The sequence below is a fragment of the Danio rerio genome, chromosome 17 (assembly GCF_052040795.2).
Source record: "Danio rerio strain M-AB ecotype USA chromosome 17, GRCz13ab, whole genome shotgun sequence".
In the NCBI taxonomy this organism is placed as follows: Eukaryota; Metazoa; Chordata; class Actinopteri; order Cypriniformes; family Danionidae; genus Danio; species Danio rerio.
In genome coordinates this window covers 20,015,922-20,028,674 of record NC_141037.1, presented here as the reverse complement: position 1 = coordinate 20,028,674, position 12,753 = coordinate 20,015,922, and the positions used below count along the sequence as shown (strand labels likewise).

Here is a 12,753-nt window from a genome sequence, read left to right as displayed (position 1 = left end):
CATTAATTGAACTACATGCCATAAGCATTTGTCCACTATACGTGTGCAGTAAATATCAAGTCTTACCTGTCTGAGAAGATGGGACAGTGAAAGCCAACCGGAGAATCCCATGCCTGAGTTCGCAGAAACGTCGAGGTGTGTAGCCGATTCGTAGTACAAAACCATGTCTAGCAAAGCTGATGCTCCCTTATGAGAGAAAATAAACAACATAATAATGACAAAACAAACCCGAGAATGTGAACAAGTAAACAGACACGCTTTGTTTGGCGCGAATAGGCAGGGTTGCCAGATCTACATAAAATAAATAAACTCAAAACTGACTCTAAATCATGTATTTCAAATCAAAATGTGCCTTAATGCATATGCCTATTTAACAGTGACTACAGTGCGTTATACATAACGCAGTAACAATGTAGAAGTAGGCTATAGTTCTGTTTGTCAATCCAGGCAATTCCAAACTTGGCAACCCTAGATATTAATTGTAGCTAACACATTTTTAATCTCTACACTAGATTAATCAACAGTGCTACGACAAAACAAGTATTTTTAAATATTTTTACAGAGCAAAAATTACCCGAAAGATTTAGAAATATTGTTAAGAAGTTAACTGGGCCTGTAACTAGGATAGCCTATATGTTAAAAAGGCCTATACTCATTCATAATGCATAAGCTACTTTATTATCAGTAGTAGTAGTATAGCTATTGTTATTTATTTATTCTCCATAATTAGCCTGATTTAACCATTTACTAACTTATAAAAAACACACAATTTGGAAAACTTTACCAAATTTGAAAACTGATGTCTAGGCCAGCAATAGAACCATGTGTGATTAGATGCAAATGTCCATAGTCTACTGTACTTACATTTTCCTCAAGCTCTGCCCCCTGCAGACTGATGAAATCAAACTGCACTGATTTCAGGATCTCTTCAAGAGATTCGCAGGAGCAATAATCTAACCGTTCACCTGGAAAATCAATCAAAATGGAGACACCTTACACTTTGAGTAACACTCTTTACTACCAGATTTTATAATTTTTTTCACAGCACCAGATACTCTATCTCTGCCCCTCCAAAGAAGGACATATTAGACACTAACACACATAACACAATCACGTCTGATCCCCTCCCCGTCAGTGGAGGAGACAATCAAAGAGTGTCTGATTATGCAGGAACAGATGACTTTTAAACAAAGCCCTGAGAAATACTTTGATGGCCACAGCAGTCCGTCTATATTAGACACGCGTTGCAAAGGCCCCCTTTCCCTCATAAACTCTTATCTTCCTGGTCGGGAAGAAGCCAGATCGCTCAGAGCTGCATGTTGGGAAGATAATAATTTATTCATCATTAGCATAATCATTTGTAATTTTTTTTAACAATAATCACTTAACTGTACCATAGGAAGGGGGGATCAAAAATCCCATTTTTCTAATCCCCTCTGCCATGTGCAGATAATGACACTGAGACTTGGAGTTAGATGGCATCAGTGCGTGACAGGGCGCAGGAAGCCAGAACATGCTGACCCGCACTTCAAGCTCACTTCTGCTGGTATCAATAACCGCTGTTTCAGTCATCAAAGGGACAGCAGTTTAATCCCAAACTAATGCCCTTCAGCATCGGCATGTACATTTCAATTAACAGGCTCGTCAAAGTCTGATCTTATCACAGTGTGGTAGTAGCTTTAAAAAGTACAGTTGCTGTTGGCTTAAACCACACTTCAGGGATAATAGAAATAGACTGCTAACTTTTTGTGTTCAATAAATATAAAAACTAGAGATGCTTAGGTCCTCAATCTGTTAATGTCTTTGATAAAGGTCAACAGAGTTGGGGAATGTTTCTTTTGAAAGTAATGCATTACAATATTCAGTTGCTCCCCAAAAAAGTAACTAGTTAAGTTACTTAGTTACTTTTTATGGTAAGTAATGCATTGTGTTGTTTTCGAATGACTTTTGAGTTACTTTTTCATGCCTGCCTTTTAAACATATCTCTTTCAGAACTTGCAGGGTGTTTTTCTTTTTTAAAAAAGAGAGCTCTCCATTTACTGATACACTCTATAATCTACACCTCAATTTACCTAAAAAAAATGAAAATAGATTAGAATAATGTTACCTTCGGAGAACTTCCTAACGCTATACGTGCCGTATGAACAGATTAATGAAAGTTGAAGGCTATATGTTTGCTACTTTTGTATTTTTCTCTTATTAGTGAAGTAAAAGGACTGTCCATTGAGAAAATCCCCTTTTCTTCCATGTGTTCAAAATAATGAGAATACTTCCAGAAATGTAAGGCTCAACTTCTTGGTTTCTATCTGTTCCCGCAGGGAGCTCATTGTCTCATTGAGTGTGATTCAACATGATTTCACTAATTTTAATTTAGCAAAAAAAAAATTTTTTAATGAATTAATTCATATGAAAAGTATCTCAAGTCACACTTTTAAACCAGTAACTCAATTATTGTTATCTATTTTTGTAAGTAATGTGTTACTTTACTTGTTACTTAGAAAAGTAATATTATTATGTAACTTGCATTACTTGTAATGCGTTACCTCAACATTGGAGATCACCAGTCTGTTCTGGAAGTGAAAATGTCATTCATTGATTGATTTTTATCCATAACCTTTTTACCTGCGAAATGCAGAAAGCCATTTCTTAAAAACTATGGAGATTTATTTGACATTTTGGTCAACTGGGTGGCTGTAATGTTTGAATTTGTCATTTGAGTTGATATTTCATCCAAAAGTGAAAATTCTGTCATCGTTTACTCACGCTTCTTTTCTCACAAACCTGTTTGAGTGTCTTTTTTCTGTTAAACATAAAATGTTGAACATAAAAGTTGTTTCAAAAAATGTAACATATTTATTTTTCCTACTATTGAAGTTAATGGTTACAAGTTTCTAAAATTATTCAAAACACCTGTGTTTGTGTTGTTAAAAAAGTTATAAAGGTATGAAATCACATAAGGGTTAGTAAATGGTGAGAACATTATCATTTTTGACCAAACTACACTATTAATGCTTTGTTTCATTCTGAAAATTGTATCACACCTTAAAATGAAACCTTTCGTGAAATTTTTTTTTTTCATTACAAATAAGTCAATATGTATTTTCCACAAATTAATTGATGGCTAAACTTCCACACATACAATGGACGGATTTTGGGTTAACTATTATTTTGTGACAACAATTTCAATCACTATTTGAGACAATGTAATGCGTCACAATTCTCATTTCTCCATACATCTTGTTTAATCTGCATGTTGCATGTAAAATTATTTATTCGAGGGAATGGGAGGAGAGAAAGGGGGCAGTTTTTTTATTTAGCCCTTGTTGTGTTTCAAGAATGAAACCAGTTTTAGCTGCATATTCTTATGGCCCCATAATTTCCATAGATTCTCAGAACAAACAGACTTATACATGATTCTACATTTTAGTCTTGCACAAAGGGCAAATTACCCGAGTTTTACAACTGAAGAAAAGATAAACAAAACATCTGATTGCTAAAATGCATGTTTGAACCTTCCATTATGTTGTCACGGTTGGTGTGCGTCTCCTCCCAGAGTTGTGTCTATGAATTTGAAAGATTTTCTGTTTGTTTTAGGATTGCGCAGCAGAGCGTTTACAGGAGGTCAGGCTAGTGATGCCAAATACGTGCTGGTGGAAAGATGAATAAAGCTGGAAAACCTGAATGGATGAAGGGATGAACGTCTCGGGTGACATGATAGCACTGGGGGGATTTTTCTGGTGGTGCTTAGCTTTAAAAACAAATAATGCTATTCGAAAGGGATAGTAAAAATAATAAACAGTGCATTGCTGAACTTACCAGACAGGTCAAAGCATCTGGCTCTGTCGGTAACACAGGTAACTTGCTGCATGAAAAAGAGGCAGACAGAAAATCAAAAGATTACTGAGCTCAAAGATTTCAGTAGAGGCCAATATTTAATATTAAAGCATGATTCAGCCTCTGCTCTGTAAAATGTTTCAGATTTGGAAATATGTTAACATCCCACATAGCAAAATATCTCTGGCCCACACAATCAGCTTTTGCTTGGCCCACATGCTGTAGTGAAGTATGGCACATGACTGGATTAAGTCTGGCTTCCAGACAAGGGCCAAACATGGACCATATCTGGGCCAAGTTAATAACCCTTAACTGAGCCTAAACTGGGCCAGATGTGTTGGTGTGTCACGACTGAAATGAAACTGATAAACCCATGAATCATTGCACTTTAGGCGTGCAATGGGCGTGCTTTTTCTCTAAGCGACCTGATTGGTAGAATTTTTTATCCTAATTAGAAAATAATAACATTTTATTTTAAATGTGGCTCTAGATAGGCCAAACTTACATGGCCCACATATCAATTATTAACATCTGGACCAAATACTACAATTTACATCTGGCCCAAGTATTGTGTGCCGCCTTAAAGATGGTGCCACCAAACCAGAGCCATGTTTGGCCCACATGCTGTATGCCAGTGCCGGATAAATGCCTGCTGTGCCAAATTTATGCCAAATTTGGGCCAGAATTATTTGCTACCTGAGATGCTATTAATATGACTATAAATGTTAAGATGACAGAGCAAACCAATGTTGTCTAAATACTCTTCAGAGTTATCTATATTTGATCAAGCAAGCAAGCGGTTCTCTGTCAGATATGTAAAAGATCACTGGTGAAATCTGCCATATGGTTTGAGACACATGATCCATTAATAAAGTTTATTCTTCATCTCCATTATTTCAGTTGTTTTAAGTGAAACCAGAAAGAATCAAAAGAAAACTCAATTTGGCCCAATGAGAGCCATGCATGTCTCATAATGCTCGCACAGCAAATAGAAATTTCTTTTGCATTGTGTTAAGCTTGAATGGACAAAAACTCTTAAAATGATATCAAATGCTGATTTTAGAGTTTATCCTTGTAAATACAACTAGTTAAGTCTTCAGTCAATGTAAAGCATATTTGTCATCATATTGGGCTTGTGCTTTAGCTGTTAAAATGGCTGCAACTGTTAGTTTGAAAATGTTCTTCACTGTGAAACCTTTGTTGCATTACTAAGAACTAATAAATAAGTGGGCAGCATGGTGACTTAGTTGTTAGCACAGTCGCCTCATAGAAGGAAGGTCGCTATTCGAGTCCTGGCTGGGCCAGTTGGCAATCCTGTGTGGAGTTTACGTGGGCTTCATCCGGGTGCTCTGGTTTCCCCCACAGTCCAAAGGCATGCAGTATAGGTGAATTGAATAAGTGTGAATGAGTGTGTATGGGTGCTTCCCAGTGCTGGGTTACGACTGGAAGGGCATCTGTTGCGTAATACATATGCTGGAATAATTGGTTTATTTCTCTGTGGCAACCTCTGAAATAGAGACTAAGCTGGGGGAAAATGAATGAAGGAATAATATACACTTACTGGCACTTTATTAGGTACACCTGCCCAACTGCTCATTAACGCAAATTTCTAATCAGCCAATCACATAGCAGCAGCTCAACTCTTGGCACACTTTGGGCCTGTTAGTAGTAGTTACCAGTTGAGCATCGTGTCAATGCCACAGCCTTCCTGAGTACAGTTGCTGACCATGTCCATCTCTTTATGACCACAGTGTACCCATCTTCTGATGGCTACTTCCAGCAGAATAACACACCCTGTCATAAAGCGAGAATCATCTCAGACTGGTTTCTTGAACATGACAATTAGTTCAGTGTACTCAAATGGCCTCCACAGATACCAGATCTCAATCCAATAGAGCACCTTTGCATCATGGATGCTCAGCTTGCGTGATGCTGTCATGTCAATATGCACCAAAATCTCCAGCAAAATATTTCCAGCACCTTGTTGAATCTATGCACGAAGAGGCAGTTCTGAAGGCAAAAGGGGGTCCACTACGGTACTTAGTAAGGTGTACTTAATAAAGTGGCCATTGAGTGTATAAGTAATACATTTAAAACTACGCAGTGCTATTTTTTTTTCATTGTTTTTTTTTGTATTAACTTGAATTCTAGATGTATAGCGTAAAGGGATAGTTCACTAAAAAATGAAAAATTCCTTACTCAAACAAATTTCTTTTTTCTGTTGAGCACAAAACAAGATATTCTTAAGGATGTTGGAAACCAGCATTGACTTTCATAGTAGGCAAGAAAAATATTATCCAAGTCAATGGTTGCTGTTATCCCACATTCTTTAATCTTCTTTTGTGTTCAACAGACGAAAGAAACTCAAACTAGGTAGGACCAAGTTAAGAGCTTTTTTGAGAGAACTGTCCCTTTTAAAACACTTTGCTCATCTTTCATGTTCACTTGTTTTTATGTGTGCTGTTTCAGAAATGATCTGAACCACCATTCCATCTCTGCAGTACCAAATGAGCTAATGTTTAAGTATTGTGTGGAGCTTGTAATTATACTCCAGTCACCAATATACTTCAAACAAAATGTAATCATCAACGTTTGAAAGTGACACCAAACAGTTTATGTTGATTTCAAGTATGTCACAGCACAGATCATTTTAACTCAATCTGGCAATCTAGCCGCTAGACTGTAGCTATAGCAGATGGCAGTTAGCATCTATCAGGCGACGGACTGATGAAGTCCCTCAGTCAACCTGCTGTAAACACGAACAGGACGTCATATGGGATTCTGCGTTTAGAGCAAAACAAATTAAGAACAGAAAACCGCCCGGTTTAATGTTATTCTAAAAGAAAAGTCTCGACAAGGATGACTTAAGGCCATGGATTTGTACCTCTCCTTTTTGTTTGATGTTTTCCATCTTAATAAATGTGAAAAGTTCTGAAGCCCTTCGCTGCTTCGCAATGTTCTGTGCTGTGTATTGAGGAAAATGAAATGACAAAGTACAAAATGCATTGATGTGTCAGGAGGGAGAGGACAAAATGAAGTGATAAAAAGAGCTTTGCTTCCTCCAGGCAGAACGGGACACAGCTTATAAACTTGACTTCCACAGACGGCATCTCAAGTGCATTTCCAATTCTTCGCTCAAAGACTCCTGGAGACCCACTCCAGCGCTCTGCAGTCTGGGTGGCTTTGTATTAGCAACTGTTTGAGAGCATATATTTCTCCTTTTTTCCTCATTTAATTAGTGGAAAAAATTATTTCGAAACATTTTATACAGTAAAAGCTCTCAGGGATTAAAATCAGCCGCACACTTTCCTTTCAGCATCTTTTCTGCAATAAAGGATAAATTATTTAAAATAACACGACCTTTTATCTCACACCCTTTGAAGGCAGCAAATTAAAAATGTAAATTGGGATCTAATTAATATGCAAATATATTCATTCCCAGTTAACAATTAGCAATTAAACCTGCAGTGTCTAGAAAGAGCATAGACAAAATTAATAACTTAATTTATCATTAACAAAATGAAAATGTACACAATTTTTTTTTTTCTAAAATGTTACGCCGTCTCCCCGGCTCTTCATCAGCACCAGAGCTGAGGGGAGAAAAAAAGACATTTAATAGAACAATTTGGTGCTTGTCATAGAAAATGATAAATAACTAGCCTAAAAAACAACATGATTGGCTACATGGATGGTGACTGCGGTGGTGCAGCTGGGAAAGGAATAAACATGCCAGTTTCATGCGGCAAAGAAAGAAATCATTGCGAATCCTTGTAGTCTAGAGGGTGCGATGGACATTAAAGATTAAAAGTGTGAAAGTTATTTATACTGTATGTGTTTAGATGTGAGAGATTGTGAAATTCTCCTCCATATTGGGGGGAGGACATTTATTTCACTTCAGACACTCTGTGTCTTTCTGATGAATGTTCAGCGCTCAGAGCGCAGCAGCTCCACAGAGTCAGGCTGGGAGCAAGGATGTTTTCGGGGAGCTCTGCAGCGCTGCATTCGCTCTAATGGGAGGACGATTCAGTCTGAAATACAAACTTCTCACAAAATCTACGCCTTATCCTGCAGGGAGATGTGAAATGCTGAATCGTTTGATGATGCTTCTGAGGCGAGCACTCATACAGTATGGGGCGCTTCTGTAAGTCTTTTCTCTTTGTTATTTTCTGATACTACAATTGCCACCACCTCCGACAGGATTTGCACTTCAGTGGCGGTGACACTTCAACAAACGTTACTCATTTACAAGCCCCTGGGATAATAACTCATATCAAGAAGTTTCTGAGCATTCCGAGAAAGGAGTGGACATGGAAAACTTTGAATGTGAAACTTCTAGAGCGAGCTGAAGGCGTTAAGCAAAACATAGGGATTGAAAATGATGCTGCTTTAGCCCACAATCTATTTTGACCTGAAGGAGATACAGAAATGCTCCTATTTAAGCAATGCAGGTTTTTTAGCAACAAAACTTTGCAAATGCAATACCTTAATAATTAATATATTCGATTTTTAGTAATTATTTAATATAATTTGATAACAACAATAGGTCTACAGTATTAGGCCTTAGTACACAGAATATACAAGAGGGTGTTAGAGTGATACTTCACTCCAAAACAAACAATTCTGTCATCAGTTACTAACTCTTCAACTATTTTACCGTAGTTTCTTTCCTCTGCTGAAAATGATGTCTTAAAAAAACTGCTGTCGGCACTAATTGACTTTCATAATTTGTTTTACGAAAATCAATAGGTGCCAGCCACCAACATTCTTTAAAATATCTTATCTTGTATTCAACAGAAAAAAACAAAACGAAACAAATAAAGGTTTCAAACCACATGAGAGAGAGAGAGAGTAAATTATAAGATATTTTCATTTTTGGGTGAACTACCCTTTTAACATTAGAAAGCCGTAGAAAGATGATTTTACTTTTTTTTACTAGATTTTTTTTTTTTAATTACAAATATATACTATATAGAAAGTGCTAGAGAGGCAAAGCAATTAGGCATGCAGTTTTAGTATGCAAAAAGAGAATAGAGCAGTGTTTCTCAACCACGTTCCTGGAGGAATACCAACACTGCATGTTTTGGATGTCTTCTTTGTCTGACACACCCATTACAGGTCTTTCAGTCTGTGCTAATGAGCTGATGATCTGAATCAGGTATGTTTGGTTAAGTCAGTGGTACACAATAGACCCTTTTCAGAAGCCTGTTATGAAACATTTAACGGTCATCAGCATCTTAAATCCTTGAAAGTTTGTAATATTTAGATTTTTTTTTAAACGTATGAACATTTCTAATGCAGCATATATGGGACAGGACAGTAAATTTGACATTATTCTCTCCTCTGGCTGCCCTCATCAGTCTCACACAATGTTTTTCCTTTCCTGAGAGTCCTTATAAAATCATTCTGGAGTTTTTTTATTGTTTCAGCAAATAAGATTGTAAAAAATTATTTGTTGTATTTTCTCATTTACTCCGAGCCATGACGACTTCTCCTACTGCACTCTCAGAAATAAAGGTCAGCAAGCTGTCACTGGGGTGGTACCTTTTCAAAGTTACAAATTTGTATCTAAATTGTCCAATAATACCTCAAGAGTACATATTAGTACCTAAAAAGTGCAAAAGTGTTCCTCTTAAAATTTTTAGGTACTAATATATACTTTTGATTTACCAATATGAACCCTTTTAAGTACAAACATCTACTTTTTGAAAAGGACCGCAATTTAGAATCACTGGGTTAAGAAAACAAGGAAAATGTCCAGAGCTGATGCTCCCCCAGGAATGTGGTTGAGAAACAGTGGAATAATAGGACATCTAGGTGTCCAAAAAAATCTTTTAGATCTGAAAGTTAACGTTTTTAATTTATATGTACATTTTTATAGCTTGGAAAACATGGTAATTATAGCATAGTAAAAAAACACGGTCAAAATAGTACAAGTATTTTAAATGTGTATTGAAGGTTAAGCATTTAACCTTTGCTTAAAAAAAAGTAGACACAGAGACCTTCAAACAGGCCTTTTGTTTGTTTACTTTTTCTATGAAGACTATAACCAACAGCAATACTGTTTAACCCACTTAAAGAAAAAGAAAAGAAAATTCAAAGAAAAGAGAAAGCCCACGGGTACAATAAGAGCTTTAAATATTTTTCAGCAGCCATCCTCTAGGGACAATCCTGCTTGGAAAAAAAGCACCTAATTTGATAAATATGCTCTTTAAGCAGCAAATTTCATTTAGCATTCTCTTATTAGAAATTCACACGCAGTTCTCAACTAAATATCCCTCCTTTTAGCTTCTGCTTAACCATACATATTTCACCCTTTTAGGGGGACCACCTACATTCCCTTCAAATGCAGTGGGCTTCATTAGCAGCTCGCAGATAATGCCTAGAGTGTGTTTAATGTAAGCACTGCTAAGTCCCTAATTTTCCACAAATAATTCTCCTTGATCTAATCGTAAATTTATGCAGAAGAGAAACCGATGCTCTTAATGTTGCTGGTCAAAGTAAAGTAAGTAAGTGCAGAGCTTGAATTATGCATGTGTGCCACTGTGTGTATTTGTGCATGTGTATGTGTGTGCGTGTTTGTGCGCTTCTCATTTTCTTTCATTTACCTGTTTGTTATTGTCTAGCTTTTTTAGTTCAATAAAACGCGGTTGGCTAATTAACCTGCTCCCTAAGAGGGATTAAAATGTGTTTATTTTTTCTTTTCATCCTCGCTCTTTCTTTAATTTCAAAGTTATTTTCACCAAATAACGTTCATTACAGCTATTTCAAACCAAATCTTCAGTGCAACTAAACTAATATTAGCAAGAAATCAAAGTGTGAGAAGTCAGCCATGTGTTTTAATGCACGTTTTTCTGCACTGTACCTTTAATTGATCAAGAGCCTTTGGGTTTGGATTCACGTGGTGCTTTTCACAGCTCTGCTTGTAGGCCAGAATTATATCTGTTAGAGTGAGACTGTCAGCTGAAACAGAGCACATATTGAAGTCGTTTATTAGCCACATCAAGAATATTCCCCTAACATCCTAAAACAGAGCAAATCAAAAAACAAAAAAAATGAATAGCAGATTCAGTTGCCATATACAATAGCTTATAGGAAAAGGCTATTTTATTTATTTAATAACATTTTATTTTTTTATTTACTTTATTTACATTATAAATTAATACCAATTCAATATCTTTATTTAAAAATACATTTCTTAAAGGGGCTAATGATTTTAATAATTAAGACTTTCCACAGAAGAAAAGAAAAAAAAAATATTGGAAATATGATTAAATTAGCTTGGTCTATTAAACATCACTTTGGAAATCAAAGTATCACTTCGGAAATAGTTAAAAAGAATAAAAAAAAAAATAACAAGTTGGTTAATGACTTCAAAATGACAAAAGCAAATAAGTCAAAGTCAAAACTACTTCAACTGCATGTGCATGTATGTTTAATTATTTGTTGGTACAATTATTGGTGGAGTGGAGAGACAGTGATAGAGCCAATTTGGTGGATGGGGATGATTGGGAGCCCATGATTTTATCTATCTATTTATTTATCTATTAAAATTTTATTTAAAGTGGCCAATGTAAAGGAATTTGGCCGGGACACTGGGGTTTCACCCTTACTCGGTTGTTGCAAGATCAGATATGGTTACGACCAGAAGATAATGAGAATTATTTATATTATTTATTAAATTTCCCATTTATTGTATTTTATTAACGTCTACCCCCATCCCAACCCTAAACCTAACCATCACAGTAACGTAAAAGCATTAGTTGTTCCGAATATTATTTATGCTATCTATTAAATTACCCAATAAATTGCATTTTTAACACCTACCCCCACCCCAACCCTAAACCCAACTGTCACAGTAATGTAAAAACAGTAGTCATACCGAATATTATTTATGCTATCTATAAAATTACCCAATAAATTTTATTTTTAATGCCTACCCCCACCCCAACCCTAAACCCAACCATCACAGTACTGTAAAAAAAGAAATTATTGTTATCCAGTGTTGTAACAAATGCTGCTATTATGATGTGCATATTGCACTTCCAGACAGCCGCTTATCTGATCTAGACTTTACCCCCCTACTCTTACGAGAAGTGCCGTGAGATTTTTACAAACCTCGATGTAACATCTCATCCAAAAGACAGCACTTACTGACAGTATAGTGTCCCCTTCACTTTACTGGGGCATTAGAAACAACTGGTTGAGTTCCCCCTGCAGGCCTCACTAACACAACTTCCAACAGCAACCTTTGTGGTCTCCCATTCAGGTACTGACCAGGCTCAGATCTGCTTAGCTTCAATGAGTAACCAGTCTTGGGCTGCAGGGTGATATGGCTATGGCAGTTTGACATGGCTGTGCTGCTCTTTAATTATAAAGAGCAACACAGTGGTTAAATGGTTAGCAAGGTTGCCTCACAGCAAGAAGGTTGTTTGTTTGATTCAATAAACGAAATTGGTCTATACTGAGGGTTGGGGTAGGAAGTGTATCTGCAAGAAAAATTGGCAGTACGTTGCACTGTGGTGACCCTTAATAAGGCAGATAATAAGCTGAAGTGACCAAGTCTTGATTTAACTGTTTAACTTGATTTAACTGTTATTTAAATATAACTGCTTCATGAGGGTTTTTGAGTGTGTGAATGTAATTCGGTGATTTATGTCAATTATTGTATTTAAATTTGTTTGAATTCATGATGGAAATTCGGCAAATCAATCAAAGGAATACTTTTCATTGATCAAACTGGTTCATTGGTTGTAATTATGACTTTTTTTTTACCATGATTTACAGAAGACACACACTTTAGTTTATATGCCAGACTATAAGGCTTCGCAATAATCATTTGATGGCATAATCAAAAATAATTACTCAGTTACTTCATACAAATTAACTGTAATTTAAAATCTATATATGCAGTTTTTTTCC

At 36.2% G+C, this 12,753-nt stretch overlaps 1 protein-coding gene across 7 annotated transcripts in view; it reads right to left on the bottom strand.

Moving 5' to 3' along the window:
• Nucleotides 1-12,753, bottom strand: part of si:dkey-288a3.2 — an 83,940-nt gene that overhangs the window by 69,442 nt on the left and 1,745 nt on the right. For all 7 annotated transcript variants that reach the window (XR_015513287.1, XR_015513288.1, XR_015513290.1 and 4 more), the window contains exons 2-5: nt 10,697-10,794; nt 3,817-3,862; nt 865-965; nt 67-186 (exon numbers count right to left, since the gene is read on the bottom strand). Coding sequence is in view for 2 of the 7 variants with exons in the window: in XM_087290316.1 (XP_087146442.1) it covers nt 67-186; nt 865-965; nt 3,817-3,862; nt 10,697-10,794 (365 nt within the window). In the remaining 5 variants the exon portion in view is untranslated. The remainder of the gene's footprint in view (nt 1-66; nt 187-864; nt 966-3,816; nt 3,863-10,696; nt 10,795-12,753) is intronic.